This window comes from Solea senegalensis, linkage group LG1 (genome assembly GCF_019176455.1).
Source record: "Solea senegalensis isolate Sse05_10M linkage group LG1, IFAPA_SoseM_1, whole genome shotgun sequence".
NCBI classification, from domain to species: domain Eukaryota; kingdom Metazoa; phylum Chordata; class Actinopteri; order Pleuronectiformes; family Soleidae; genus Solea; species Solea senegalensis.
The window spans coordinates 28,695,013-28,711,435 of NC_058021.1; the positions used below are offsets into that span (position 1 = coordinate 28,695,013).

The window sequence follows — 16,423 nt, forward strand, 5'->3', positions numbered from 1 at the left end:
GATGACTGATATATTCAGTTCAAACCACACAGTTCCTGGATTTAGATCAGATGATTCCAGTGCAAGCAACAGTCAAAAGGGCAAGGTGATTACAGATACCTTAGGAAGCTCAGCTCAGTTGTTTTCTGCCACTGCTGATCACTATCACATCTCCGAGGAGGAGCAGCAGGAACCTCTGTTTTCTCACTCTCCATCTGAGGAAGTATCCGTGTTGTTCTAAGGTTGTTTTGTTTCAAAGAAGTTGCAATCGAGCAGGCCCGTGTTGTGACAGGAGCGTCGAGGAATGCACTAAGAGGAGAGTGTTTACATCTGCAACCACAAAGAGAAAACAGTCAAACAATTACACAGCTCTCACTTGTCTCAAAAATGTAGAATTTCTCTCAATTATTTACATTTAGATGGAATAACAGTTACATAATTTGGTATATACATCACTAACACAAACAAATGACCACTAGATGGCATTGGTAAACAGGGAATCTCAAACTCACCTTTTGTTTCTTCCAAGTATAAAAACTGAGCAAAAACAACATTTTAAACAGTTTATTATTTAAATAAATATTTACATAACAGCTTTGTATAAATCAAATTACTTTTTCTTACACGACACATTTGTCTAAAAGCAACTGCTTAAAGAAGAAAACAAGGGATGAATTACAGTGATGCAATTGTAAATCGGTGTGTTGAGAGGCAGACGTTCATCATAAACCAAACACGATCATCAGCGAGCAGATATTCCTGTTAATCACAAAGGCCGAACCCCAAATCACATCATTCAAATACCATTTAAATCCCAATCCTTGTGAATTTTCCAATATAAAATGTATAATAGTATGCATAAAATCTACATGATACATTTGATATACATTTTAATTTGCTGTTACTAAGGAATAGGAGGATGATACGCTACTCTAACTCAATAACACACCAAATGCAGTTTAGAGGAAAATACGGCTAAAATAAAAAGGAAAGACAAAAAAAAAAATCATACATTATTCATTCAGGCACAAACAAAGCAATACAGCCTTGATGAAATCAAGAGACTTCACTCATAAAGTATAGGCTACAATGCCCTGCTAAATGGTGTACAGTATATGGCTCAGCTTGGAAAAACTAAACATTTCAGACAAGGTGATCTAAGAAAACAAGAGCACGCAGGTTAATGCCCAAGCCACAGTTCTAACCCACTTCAGATCAGATCGTTGAAATAAATCCCGTCGATAAAAAGAATCACCTGGATCAGGTGATTCCTTTGAAATGTTACAAGAAAAAAACGTGAAAATTGAGACCGACGTGGAAAACGTAATGTATACAGTGCATTTGTGAACTTCCGCATTACAGATTGAGACAAAGGCAGCGTCACCATTAAATGTCAACGTTGAAAAATAATCTTCCATCATGTACAGTTCACTCGATGACAGATTGACGACAAACTCCAAAATAACCATTTATTTCATGTCAAATTGATCTCATCTCCCTGGGGTGGAAAATAGAAAACAACTATGAAATGCTTTTTATTTTCTATTGCTGTTATTTCATGCATGTTAACTCAATAGTTTAACAAAACAACTTGTTTGCTTACAAACGTATAAAGAAAATACTTATTTTTTCCTTCAAAATACTATGTAGGGAGGGATTAAAGGGTGAATTAATAACATTTTTTTTCAAAACAACTTCGTTGTTTTCATCCTGAGATTGGAATCAATGAAGCTTCTCCAAGGAGTAATTTACAGTTTTTATTTCATTTTATTTTATTTTAATCGTTATACAAATAAAGACAGTGTCTTTTAGTGAGTGTGTGTGAGTGAGCTCCTCTGTTAAATCCACCGTTACCTCTCCTGAAGGCTGTCATACTGCACCAGTTTTGGGTTGTGACGAGTGTCTTCCACTCACAAAGTTATACACCAAAAACTGAGAAGTGCCAAAGTAATGCGTGGCAAAGAGTTTTCCGTCAGGAGTCGGGTCGGAGAAAGCGATCTCGTCTTTGCTCAGGTATGAACCATATATGAAGTTGTTCCTGTGAGGAGCAAAAAGACAAAAAAAAAACATGTAAAAGTGAAAATCATTAAAGGAAAAACATACAAACCCATTGTCAAAATAGTTCACACTATGCTGATTAAGCTTATCGGCTCAACACGAATCTCGAAGTATAGAGGCGTTCACTGACAGTGACTTGTTTTATGTTGAGACTGAGGGAGCGAACAAGATGGCTGCAAACAGGATGGAGTATCACTAAAAACACAAAGATGTGCCTATGAAAAGTTTCAATAGTGGCTTCTACTGGTCAGGAAAACTCAGTAGCAGTTTGACGGGATAAACACTTCTTGCCCCTGTCTGTCCCAGTGATGGTGCTGTATACACACAAATGCCCCCTTAGTCACAATCATAATACTGATTGACAAACCTCATTTTCAGATGAAGGGCATTTCTGTTCACAAAGAACAAACAGAGGCAGAATAAAAATAACAACAACAATAAAAAAAAATCACCAAATGTTACACACTGCAGCTTTAAGTATGATTCACTTTCATTGATTTGAGATCAAACGCACCTGAGGCACTCCAGCATACGTGATGCGACGCCCTGCCGTCTCATCATGTTGACCACCCAGATGCGGCTGATACCACAGATGGCTGGCTCTGGTGTGGTGGAGCAACACCAAGCTCGCTGACGTTCAAACATTACCTTCTCTCCCTCTGAGCCTTCTGGTACAGGATCTTCAATCACCCGGAACCCCTGAAAAACACAACGATCAGTATTAATACTGAACTCATATCCAAGTCTATCTATTTTAGATTGACATTTCCCCACCTCTTGTATGTGTTCTGCTATGAGGCATCCAGCCACTTTCTTGTCATTTGAGATAAACAGGAAGGTTTTGGTCTTAGAAGGACACTTGGTCTCCACCTGCTGGAAGCCGAGGTCATTGTCCACCATCTCCCTGATCTCTTCAACCTAAGGAACAATCCAGTGTTGCTTAATAATGCAATAATATGAGAATGACGACAAATCTTCATTCAGACTTTTTTAAAAAAACGCAGTTAATACTGAATTCTGCTGTATTCTGACACAAGATATAGCACCCAATGTATCCCTATACCTCCACTTAAGGTTAGACAGTAGTTTACACAGGTTATTTCACACAGATGAATTAGTTTGTGCTTATACAACTTTACAATTTATTCACAGGGAGACAAATGTTACATTCCTCCTCACAGTCTGTACAAAACTACAGATATAAAACACCTTTTTCCTACTGAGATACAAAAATCCACCCACAACACTGACAACAAATGGACTTGTTTGTGTAAACATACCTTCTTCAGAGCATATTTAGGATCATCTGGCAGGACGAGAATGATCTTTCCATCAGGAAACTCTGACAGAATCCTCTCCTTTTTCCATCCCTGAAAAATCAGTCAAGAAAGACCATTAAACATCTGCTAAGGCAATCATGTTCCAAATTAGCTGCATTTTAAAGTGGTAAAAAAACATTACATACATACATACGTTCATTGGGTGTTTTATTTATTATATATTATAATAATATAATAATCACCTTTTCCTGTTCTATATTAATGGAATGCTGCTATAAAATCATCTTCATCAAAATGTAGGTTGTGAACTTTTATAAGTAATAAAAATCAGAATCTTCTGAATACTGTGCTTTGGACATTTTCATTCAGAATCAAACTGCAGAAAGGTCTTCTTGATTCATTCGTTTACGCACACAGGATGCATTCAAATGCGACTACACAGGTGGTACAGGTGGTCTGGGACATGTGAAATTTGCTACACTGATGGATTTAAATACTTACTTATTTGTACTCATATCAAGATGATTTGACTACAGAATATGGGACAATTAAAAAATGGGACAAGGAAAATACCTGTATAGGCTGTATTCAAGAATGTGTTTGGTCTTTGAAAATAGTGATCACTTACATGATCCAAAAACTTGTGCTCACACCGTAACGATGTGGAGATACACTTTATTTCCAGGCATGAACTTAAATTCTTAGTGTTGCCTCTCATATCACTAAATATAGCAGAGCCAAATAGCTTGAATGCACCACACTAAACATTGTGTGAAGGCTCTTTTGGTGTAAATAAAAAATAATAATAATTACACATATTTATTCTACTGATGATTTGTCCTAATGAGTCAGACGAGTGAAATGAGGAAACTTGCTCTCACCACATATTTGACAGCACTGATGAACTGATTGTGGAAGAGTAAATGCTGAGATTCGTCCTCCGGGTTGGCAGCAGAGTAGAGCATCCCACACACATTGCAGGCCACTGCTCCAAAGTGCTTCTGTCCTGCATCCTACAAGATGAGCAAACCATAAATCACTCTCTGCATCAATGTATATGATATTAACATAGCTTACATAACCTTAGCCTGCATTTCTCTACATTAATGTGAAGTTAAGACTTCTATTTGATACAAGTTTACTTTCAATAAAAGAAGTTAATTTAATAGATATATATCACAGTCTGAAGGTTTTAGGCTGCACTCAAACCAAAATGTTGCACTTACAATAATTGTTTGGCTGCCATCTTTGTCCGCCTCCTTCAGTTTCTTGACTTCTCTTTGCAGACAAGAATCAGAGAGAGGAGTTTCACCGTCTTGTGGCTTCGCTGCTCTGCTTTGACACAAAGACACATTAGACTACGTCAGGTTTACATGAAAAAGAAAAACACGTCAAGCAATCGAAGAGTAACTCACGCTTGACAAGGCTTTTCCAATGTCTTCTCCGCCGTCTTGAAGGTTTCTGCCTTATTCTCTGGATCAACCGCTGCAACTGAAAGAGAAGGTACCATTTTAAAAAAAACACAACACTTTAGTGTCATAGAGATTATATCACATGAACAAATCAATAATGTACACACATTCCAGATTAACTTTGTATGAAATAGACGTGGCTACAAATATGAAATATTGCTCAGCAGAGAAATAGGAATGCTGAACCTGTCCAGACACCTGTAGACGTTTGTTCACACTGCTGTGCGTCATCAGACAATTTCCCGCTTTCTTCAGTAAGAGAAGAGGTGGGAGCTGATGAAAGATTGGCTGGAACCTGTGTATAAAAAAAAGACGAGATAAATGTCAATATGTTGACATATGCTCACTGTGACTCACAAACAGTGGAATTTATCATTGGGTTACCTTGCTTTTGCCATCCTCTGATGATTGTCGAATTTTCTGAGAAGTTGAAACAGTGTCAGTCTTGGAAACATCGGGTTTTGTCTCTGATGCGGTTGAAGCAGTCGGTTTAGACACTGTTGGAGTCAACTGCTTCAACTGAGCTAGACTCCCACTGACTGTCGACTTCAACTGAGCAGAAGCAGCCGACACGGCGTTTGACTGTGGTTTTGTCAAGCCGAGAGACTTTATTTGAGCTTTCGCGGGATGAAGAGATGAACCTGCTGTAGATGCAGATGTAGCCTTTGACTGGGTGGCCATTCCAACAACAGGTTTAGATTGAGGAGTGGTCGAAACTGCAGGCTTTAACTGAGATTTAACAGTAACATTGGATTTAGACTGACCTGCGATCTGTCCAGCAGGGGGGCCCATCTGTGTTTTGACTTTTGCCTGATTGGCAGGTTGTGATGAAACTGTGGGCCTTGCCTGAACTGCAGGTTTAGACTGAACTGTGGGGTTTGACTGAATGTTTGGCCGTGTAGGTTGTGTGGGTCTAGACAGGGGGATGGGCTTTTTTGGTGGTAATGGGTCATCGTCCAATTCAAAGTCATCGAAGGAATACTTGGGCCGGGGCCTGTATGGCTTGTACTCGACAGGCTTGGGTTTTTGAGCATTAAGACCGTTGGGCATGGGTGGAGGAATAGCTGGGAGAGTCCTCTTCGCAGCTGACTTGCTTACTTTTGGGGCTGGTCCAGGAGTAGGGGCGGTTTCAGGAGTCTTTCTCTGCCTTGTACTTCTTCGTGTTTCAGCAGTAGGAGGTTCAGTTTTAGATGCTTCAGTTTTGGTAGGTTCAGTTTTAGTGGGTGTAGATTTGGAGGTTTCTGCCTTAACAGGTGCAGATTTAGAGCTTTCTGCCTTAGTGAGGTCTATTTTGTCTGGTTCAGCCTTAGGAGACTCAGCCTCCTTGGGAACTTCAGCTTTGGGTGTTGCAGGTTTGCCAGTTGTGACAGGACATAAAGGAGATGGTTTTGGTGGACTGACAGCAGGTGGAGGCGCTGTGGTCACAGGAGAAGATGAAAACTGAGAGGAGACAAATGACGGTGGTTGCCAATCCATGTCTGAAAACATCTGGTTTGCTTGGTCAGACTTAAGTTTCTTGACACGTGCCCAGGACATTTTTTCTCGCTGCAGTTCAACCTGTCTCAGCCGTTGGTATCTTGTTAGCTTCTTTTTCTCGTGGACTTTCAGTGGTACCGTAACCTGCGAGATGAAGAAGCGTCTCCTCGGAGGCTCTGCGGCAGACTTGGCCTCAGTTGAATTCGCTGTTGAGGGCTGGGCTTCAGATACCTCAGCAGCAGGAGCCACTGAAGCAGAACATTCTTGTGGTCCAGCTGGAGGTGCAACATTAATAGTAACTGAATCCTGTGTGGTAACTGGTGGACTTTCCTTCTTGCTGGCTTCTGCCATGGCAGCAACTGCTGCTGCCTCTGCAGCCACTGTTGCCGCCGCTGCTGCTGCTGCTGCCACCGCCGCTGCTGCTGCTGCTTGCTTTTCTTCCTCAATCCTCTTCAAAAGCATGCTGTCTGTGGCAATGTCCTCTGCGATTTCCTGACACAGAGCTAAGAGGTTCAGCTGCTGTCTGCTTGCTGCTCTCTTTGCTGCCGCTGCCTTTTGCTCAGCCAAAGCTGCCATACGAGCTTTGGTTCTGGCTTGAGTATTCATTTCCTGCTTCTTGGGTTTTTCTGGCTCCTGTGGCTTGTTCAACTCTTTAGTCTTCTTGTCAACAGTGCTGTTTTGCTTCTCATTGGTCCCACTGTCTTTGTTCATTTTCTCATTTACATTTTCATCTGGCTGTTTTGAAGGAACTGCCTCAGGTGTTTCCTGAGATTTTTCAATTATTGTAATGTCACTGTCTTCCTCATTCTCTTCCTCTGCCACTACAATTTCACGTCCAATCTCAAACTCCTCCAGAATCTGCACTTCTGCATTTTCTATCACTACATCATTACAGTCTTCATTTGTGTGTAGAGCTTCAGAGTTCACAATGTCCATCTCTGTGTTATTAATAGCCATCACTTCACTTGGTGGTTGTTGGCAATGGTCAGAGCTTTGGTCCTCAAAACCTTCCTTAGTTAATATTTCTGTTGTGGCTTTCTTATCATCACCTGAACTGGCCAATGTAGCATCTTTGACGTCATGTACTCCAGCCTCAGGGAAGACAGTTTGTTGGGAACCATTTAAAAGATGTCCAACTTCATCTGGTAATACACTGCCTGGATTTACTTCCTGTGAAAGTGAAGCAGTCAAACCTGACTGGGCCACTGCTTGAGTGACAATATCAAAGTGAATATTACTCTCTGGGACTGGTTCTAAGATCACATACTCCTCAGATGTACTATCCGGTACCTCAGCTTCAGTGGTTGCTGAAGATGTCACCATGACATCTTCAGCCTCCTGGAGTCCAGCGTCCTCCTGTGGGTGTTGAGAAAACTCAGAGGCACTGGTGCACTCTGAAAAGCCACTTTTTTCTGTTGCAATGTCTGACTGGCCATGAGGAATGCTAATATCATCACTAGAGCTTATCACTGCAACTTGTTTCACATCCACACTCATGTTGCTGTGCTCCAACTGTGCAGGGGGAGAAGTTTCTGACACGCTGAAGCTTGGTATTTCCATGTCAACTGCTGCTGCTGCTGCTTGGCTGTCAGACACACAAACTTGCTGCTGAACGTTTTCTTCATTTCCCACTTGTGTGTCATATTTGTCTTTGTTTTCTTCATATGCTGACGCATCTTCAGTTATCTTTTGGGTCTCTGTGTCTTGTATATCCAGTATAGACATCCCCCCATGCTTCTCTGACACCATAGGAATTTCCCTGCCATCATTACTTTCTGGACTACTGATGGGTTCATACACTATCTGGTTTTCATGAAGATGAACCTCAGACTGATCATTTGTCTTGATTTGTTCGTCTGATGCCTGAATTACAATATCAATGTCATCCGACTGGCCACAGACAAAAACAATTACTTCATTGCCTCCAGTTCCTTCACCTTGTCTTTCAACACCACTAACTGTTTTGTCAGCTTTGTCGGTGTGAATGATTGCAGCTTCTTCTTTGGCCTCATTAATCATTTGTCTCCCCATCTCCTCTTCTAAAACAGAATCCTTGGTTTCCACTGACCTACTTATTACATCCATATCCTCTTGGGTGTCTTCGGCAGTAGACTCAGGCATATTTACATTTTCTGTATTTTCCAAATTAACCATAGGAAGAGTTTCCTGAAGTGCATTTGCCAAGTCTGCAGAGTTCTTAGTGACTTCCTCCATCCTACAGTTTTGCTGCTCTGCTGTAGATGCTGACATAGAAATATTTTCAGGCCCTGCAGTAATTCCTAAATGTGTCTGAATTTCTGGGGCATAAAGTGAAGAAGAATTGGCCTCGTCTTCATTTACCTTATAGCTACAGCTTGCCGCTTGTGGATACTGTTGAGCAGCATCTGTATTGAGTTCAGTGACCTCCTGAATGTCCTGGTTTTGGTTTTCCATGGTAGGTGCTGGATCAGAAATCTCAGCAGTTGCAGTTGTTTCAACATCCATTTCCATTTGACTCTCAGTAGAACTAATGCAATCAGTTATAATCTCTTTCATGTCATCTTTACACTCAGTGATTGCACCTTTTTGAAGTTCAGTGTCTGTGGTGACCTCCTGACATGTCTGGTCTTGTATTTGTATTGCAGAGGTTGGTTTACAAGTCTCCTCTGTTGTCTGCTTTTCCATTTCAACCGGGCTCTCCATAATACTGACACCTCCTGTGATGACCTCGTTCTCACTTTCATTAAACTCATTTAAAAGGGTCTTTTTACCCACTTGAACCTTTTCCAATGTGTCTCTCGCAGGTCCAGTGACTTCCTGGCTTGTCTGGCCTTGTGTTTCCACTTCAGGTGCTATGATAGAAATCTCTGATGTTGATGTAACCTGCATTTTCATTTGTTCTTGATTCTCTGGTACAGTCACATATTCTTTAGACATGTCAGTGATATGTTCACTGCCATCCTGGCACTCCTGTCTCCTGTCCGTCGCCATAATCTCCATGTCCACTTCATTTTGGCTTCTCAGACTTTCTTGTCCCAGTGAAGAAATCTCAGAAGTTGATGCCTGTATTTCCTGACTCTCTGGTAGGGTCACACATTCTCTAGATATGTCAGTGGTATGTTCACCATCATCACGGCTCCCCTCACTTTGTTTATCTACAGCAGATGGTGTGTTAGAAATCCTTTCTGTTAGTGTCGTCTCCATGTCAACTTCATTTTGTTGTTTCAAATGTTCTCTTCCCACTGATGAGGGCAAAATAGAAATCTCTGAATTTGATGTAGTTGTGAATTCCAGTGTGATTTTATTCTCTGGTACAGTCACGTATGCTCTGGATATGTCAGCGGTAGGTTCACTATCATTATGGGACTCTTGGCTTTGCATTTTTACTGCAGGTGATACATTAGAAATCTCTGCTATTTTTGTAGTCTCCAGGCCCACTTCATTTAGGCTTTTCAGACTTTCTTGTCCCACTGAAGAGGCCAGGAGAGAAACCTCAGAAGTTGATGTATTCTGGAATTCCAGGCTGATTTGACTGTCTGGTTCAGCCACAGCTTCAATGTTCATCTCATCTTCATTTTTGTCAATTTCAGAGATTTCAGTCATTGCTTTGTTGTAAACTTCTGTAGATATGACTGTGACATGTTCACTGATGTCCAAGCTTTTCATTCCCTCTGTGGATGATATGCTAGGCATGTCCCCTGAAGTAGCATTGCTTGTTTTCTGTATTTCAAATGAAGAAGCTGGGTCAGAAATCTCTGCTGTTGGTGACGTCTGCATTTCCATCTCAATTTGACTCTTTGTCTCTGATGCAGCCACAGGCATCAGGTTCACCAGATTTTCATTTTCCACAGTTGTTGAATTTACAACATTTTGCTCCTCATGATGTTCATCTGACATGTCTGTGGTAGGTTCACTGACCTGTTGAGTTAGAGGATTTTGTAGCTGCACTGTAGATGGTGGAATAGAATGCTCCTCTGATGTGGTTGCAGTCTGCAGATCAACTTCCGTTTGATTCTCTGGAGAAATAACGCATTCAGCATCAACACCATCTACATTTTCAGTGCTCTGATAGTTTACAACTGAATGAGAATGTGCTTCATCAGACACATCTGTGGTAGCTTCGCTCACTTCTAGGCTCTCCTGCATTTTCACCTCAAGTGCAGCTGCTGGATAAGAGATTTCTGACAATGATGTAGATGACATTTCCATTTTGGTTTCACTCTCAGGTGTACTTGCACATCTTTTGTGCTTATTGTCTAGATCCTCAATTTCTCCAGAATTTCTGGTCACGATATCTTGATGAACCTCTGTCGAAATATCTGGAGCAAAGTCACCTCGCTTTGGCTCTGACTGATTTTGCATTTCTACTTTAAGGCTTGGATGAGAAATCTGTGATGTCGATGTCTCCATTTCCATGTCAATTTGACTCTTTGATGCAGCCACAAGCATCAAGTTCACCAGATTTTCATTTTCCACAGTCGCTGAATTTACAACCTTTTGCTCCTCCTGAAGTTCAACGGACATGCCTGTGGTAGGTTCACTGACCTCTTGAGTTAGCAAATTTTGTACCTGCAGTGTAGATGGTGGGATAGGAAGCTCCTCTGATGTGGTTGCAGTCTGCAGGTGAACTTCAGTTTGATTCTCTGGAGCAGTGACAGACTCACCATCAACACTGTCTACATTTTCAGTGCTCTGATAGTTTACAACTGAATGAGCATGTGTGTCATCAGATACATGTGAGGTAGCTTCACTCACACCTGGGCTCTCCTGCATTCTCACTTTCAGTGTAGCTGCTGGATTAGAGACTTCTGACAATGATGTAGAAAGCATTTCCATTTTGCTTTCACTCTCAGGTGTACTTGAACATCTGTTAGGCTCGTTGTCTTGAGTGTCCATTTCTCCAGGATTTTCATTCACAATATCTTGGTGAATCTCTGTAGCAAAGTCTTCTTTCTTTTGCTCGGACTGATTTTGTGTTTCTACTTTTAGGGTTGGATATGGAATCTGTGATATCAATGTCTCCATTTCCATGTCAATATGACTCTCTGATGCTGCCACAGGTTCAAAGTTCACCAGATTTTCATTTTCCACAATTGTCAAATTTGTAACTTTATGGTCCTTGGGATGTTCATCTGTCACGTCTGTGGGAGTTTCACTGACCTCTAGAGTCAGTGGATTTTGTAGTTGAACTGTAGATGGTAGGTTAGAAAGCTTCTCTGATGTGGTTGCAGTCTGCAGGTGAACTTCAGTTTGATTCTCTAGAGCATTAACACATTCACCATCAACACTATCTACATTTTGAGCATGTGCGTCATCAGATACATCTGAGGTAGCTTCACTCACATCTGGGCTCTCCAGCATTGTCCCTTTCAGTGTAGCTACTGGATTAGAGATCTCTGACAATGATGTAGAAAGCATTTCCATTTTGCTTTTACACTCAGGTGTACTTGAACATCCGTTTTGCTCGTTGTCATGAGTCTCCATTACTCCAGAATTCTTTGTCACAACATCTTGATGAACGTTTGTTGAAGTCTCTGTAGCACATAAATCTCTCTTTTGGTCTGTCTGATTTTGCATTTCTACTTTAAGGCTTGGATGAGAAAGCTGTGATGTTGATGTCTCCATTTCCATGTGCACTAGATTTTCAACTTTTTGTTCCTCATGAACTTCATCTGACACATCCATGGTAGGTTCAGTGACCTCTTGAGTTTGTAGTTGAACTGTAGATGGCGATTTAGAAAGGTCATCTGATGTGGTAGCAGTCTGCAGTTGAACTTCCGATTGATTCTCTGGATCAGTAACACATTCAGCATCAACAGTATCTACTCTGCTCTGATTGTTTACAACTGAATGAGCATGTGTTTTATCAGACTCTTCTGTGGTAGGTTCACTCAGTTCTGGGCTCTGCACTTTGACTTCCAGAGTAGATGCTGGATTAGAAATGTCTGCTGTTGTCATAGACAGCATCTCCATTTTGGTTTCACTCTCAGCTGTACATGCAGATACACTGCTCTTGTCATTTAGATTTTCCATTTCTTCAAAACTTTGAGTTGCCATATCTTGATGATCCTCTGGAGAAATGTCTTTCGTGATTTTGTCTCTGTTTTGCTCTGACTGATTTTGTACGTCCTTTTTTGAGGTGGAACGAGAAATATTTGATGTTGAGGTTGTCTGCATTTCCATAACCACACGCTCTTTAGAAAATTCAGCAGATATTTGTGGAACGGATTCACAAACCTCTTGGCTTTTCAGACTATGAGCTTCTACTGTAGAAGCTGGATTCGAAATCTCTCGCTCTGATGTCAGTGAAGAATATATTTCTACTCTGTTTTCTCTATGAGGTGCAGCAGCACACTCCAAGATAATTTCGTTTTCTTTTTCCATACATGTAGACTTTTCAATTGTCAGACTTTCTTGAACTTCAGTGAGTGATTCTGCAGTGTGTTCATTACCTTTGTGGTTCTCCAGGTTTTGTGAAGTCACTCCAGGTGCTGAGTCAGACATCCCCTCTGATGTTATTTTCATCTCCATGTCTGTTTGTGTTTGTCCCACTGTGACTGCAACGCCATCACTGACCTCTTCTTTTTGTTTCTGCTGAGGAACCTCCTCACGATCAGTCGCCACTGTCTCAATATAGCTGTCGTTTATTTTGTCTGTTGCATCATGACTCGTCTGTCCCTCAGTAAAGGACCCAGGACTGGGGAAAGATTGAGTCGACTGTAATTCAGTTTCTTCTCTTTCATTTTCTTCAAGGTTGTCTTCGGGCTTTCTAGCTTCTTTGTTTGAGTTGGTCATTTCATCTGGCACATGGTCAAGCAAGTGTGCAGATATTGATTGCTCCTTGAGAGTGACTTGAATTTTGACACTGAGATCTGTTTGACTCTCCAGACTCTCATTTGGTTTGTTTGATACCGTTTCCTCTTCCATACCTACATCTTTGACCTCTGTTGAGATACTGGCTGCTTTATGTTCTACCCTCATTTCATGTTCACCTTCCTTCTTTGTTTCAATTTCATGGTTCACATCTGTTTGATTCTCCTGTCTGCACACTGAGCCTGTATCTTCACCAATAGAGGTTAGCTTAATATCTCCAGTGACAGAACATTGTGTTTCTGCTGACAGTACAAGTGGTTCATCATCTACGTCCTTTTCACTTTTGATGTACTCTGCAACATCATTTCTGTCATTTTCCTCAGCCCCAGATGTGATGCATGGTGAATTTGCAGTGACACAGTCTAATATTTCTGTAGGTGATGATAAAGATTCATTATCTGTGAACTTTTGGATTTCCATGTTTTTAAAATCCTTGTGTTTATTTTCTTCAACCACACACTTAATAATATCCTCAGAAGTACCTGATACAGAGCAGGTAGTTCCCTTTGAATTGGGTTTTGCTGCTATATCAGAGTTTCCTTGTCTCTCATGTTCGGTAGCTGACGGTGCAGATTCCAATTTCCGATGATTCTCACCCTCATCTTGAATACTTGACGAATCTGACAATCTGCCATAATCATGGTCCCGCTGTATAAGGTCTGTGGGTGCAGATGTCAACTCTTGGCCTGTATCCTGTTGGTAAGATGATACCTCCTCAGCCTTTCGCTTTGCTCTAACTTTGTTTGAATACTGTCTAACGCAACGGGCCTTGTTGCCATCATCCCTCTCTCTAAAGACGTCAGTCTTGCCATCATCACTACTAACCTCCTCGTCGGACTCTGTGGAGGCTGTACGTTTAAGGGAGGCTTTGGAGTTTGCATTCTGTGAGGAAGGTTCTTCGCAGGAGGCACTTGTGGCATTCAGGAGCTTGGCTTTCTTGACAGGCGGGTCAGAAACAGTTCTGTTGGAATCCCTAGTTGTAGAACTCTGATTTGGTGATTTATTTCCCTCTTCCTCTGATGTAGAAAGTTTTTTCTTGGTCCGGGGGGCTGCTGACTTTTCTTGTGCATTTCCCGTTTTAAGGGAACTATTTATGGTGGCTGGTGCAGTTTTGGATGGCAGAGCCTCCCCATCCCCATCCAACTTCCTTATCTTGGGCTGCGACTCATGTGGAGATGGTGCTCTTTTTGGGGCTGGCATTCTGTCAGAAAATGTAAGATAAAAATAAATTACAACACACATAATGACATCAGAAAAACAAAGCTAATCTCCATCCACAAAACTGACAAGGATTCACAGTTGATAAAAAAAAAAACACAACACAACATGCCTCACAGAAATGCCACTACTGCTCCCATGTTCAAAAAGTAGACCTTCGGTACATTATTATGGTGTATGACTATTGTCCATACACATTTACATAATCCAATGCAATATTTCTATAGCCTGGTGAAGAAAAACAGCTAAAAGTAGCAATTATAGTTGCCGTGTGCGGCCTGTGGGCTGCTAGCTTGAGACCACTGCCTTAAAGTGTGATTTAACCGCACCACCATAACAACAGTCTTTAAATGCCACAGCTGCTCTCATGTTAAAAAATAAGAAGGTGAATCGGTATTGGCCAGTACCGGTCCGTTAAAAGTCCTATATATTGCATGGTTCATCATGCACAGACTATAAAAATGTAAATAAAAATCAGTCATGAAATAAAGTCATTTTTGGGCTGTTTATTTGTCCCTTTTGGGAAAACAAGATTTGTTACACAGTTGGGAGAATACCGTCTTTGAAATAACTCTTAAGTCTAAAATGGCTGTATCGGTCTAATCAGTACTCGAGTTTGTGATATGGGTGTCTGAAACAAAAAGTGGTAGAAATGATAGAAATCAAACAAATTACAACTAGCATAATTAAGCACTTTTTATTCTTCCACTCAAATTTCTGGTTATTTTCTTCTACCAAAAAGAGTAATAAACTGTGATGGATTCATGCAACAGAGCCAAATCTGCTCACATGGTCAAAAAGTAAACTTGCTTTATATTATTATTATGACATATAATTATTTCCTGTAATGCATTTAAAATCTGATATAGTTAGTATTTGTCTGATTTCAAACATAATCCAGACAGAAAAACAGACTTGATATCGGTGTTATTCTTCCATCAAAATTGATTAAGACTAAAATTTCAGTTTTTCTACTACCAAGGGGAGTAATAAATTGTTATGAAATAGTGCAACTAAGACGAAATTCCTCATGGAAATGTCAACTTGCTTTACATTATTCCGACATATGAATATTACCCAACTGTATTTATGACTTGATTTTGGAATAGTTATTCCATCAAAACTGATGAGGGTTAAAATCTCTGTTTATTTCCTTCTACCAAAAGGAGTAATAAAATGTGATTGAACGGTGCAACAGAGACGGAATTCCTCATTGTAAAGCCAAATGTGTTAAAAAAAGTAAACTTGCTTTACATTATTACGACATGTAATCGCGGTCCAAGTGTATTTACTGTCACCTGGTCTCCCTGCGAGCTCCAAGGCAGGCTAATATAAACACTGATAAATCGTAGTTTCACAAGGAGGCTAACGAGTCACAGAACGTAACATCCACATCCACTCACTTCTCCACGATCTGTAAAAAGCATCGCGTTGCTGGTTTGGCTGCAGACAGAGATTGTTATCTGCAGGAGCTCCACAGACACCGAGAAATGCTCAGTTATAACTAGCTAAGAGTGGCTAGTTTGCTAGCTAAGAGTCCACAGTGAGGGGAAGCTAACGTTAGCAGCAGCAGCCAACTCGCAACAAATGAGCGAAACGGGACTCGCTGTTCAAGTCCCCCGAAAGAGCAGCCACAGAGAGCGAGCTCACAGTTTACACAGCACCGCTTACCACACTAACATTAGCGACGAACCAAAGACACGACATGTGTCAACAAAACTCACTTTTGATGTTTTCTTTTGCAACAACAGCTGTTCTTTTCTTTTTTTTCCTCTCCCAGTGAATAAAAATTAACTGTACTTCCGGAGGGAAAGAACGGATGTGACGTAGAAGCCCCTCCGGCTACACTCAAAATCAACACTGTAGTTTTGATTTTGGAACTATTTACTTATTTTTATAACATTAACTATCAAAAACACACAGTACATAAACAGAGAGGTGATACAATTGTACCAACTGTTTATGAGTTTCTTTCAAGATTATTTTGTTAATGTTCTGTATTTTCTTATTTGTTAGAGACTCAAAATAAATACAATTGCTTGAAATGTATTAAAGTAGAAGGATAAGGAAGATAATTGTTATTTTTTT

The 16,423-nt window shown here is 40.7% G+C and overlaps 1 protein-coding gene across 1 annotated transcript; it reads right to left on the minus strand.

Moving 5' to 3' along the window:
- Nucleotides 1-528: 528 nt before the first annotated feature.
- LOC122775397 lies at nt 529-16,102 on the minus strand. The gene is made up of 10 exons (XM_044035280.1): nt 16,060-16,102; nt 5,174-14,318; nt 4,976-5,084; nt 4,733-4,808; nt 4,544-4,649; nt 4,199-4,330; nt 3,318-3,407; nt 2,812-2,955; nt 2,552-2,736; nt 529-2,017 (listed from the first exon to the last, which is right to left on the minus strand). Exons 2-10 carry the CDS (start codon nt 14,315-14,317, stop codon nt 1,849-1,851), a joined length of 10,155 nt encoding a protein of 3,384 aa, XP_043891215.1. The 5' UTR covers nt 14,318; nt 16,060-16,102; the 3' UTR covers nt 529-1,848.
- Between the last annotated feature and the right edge of the window lie 321 nt (nt 16,103-16,423).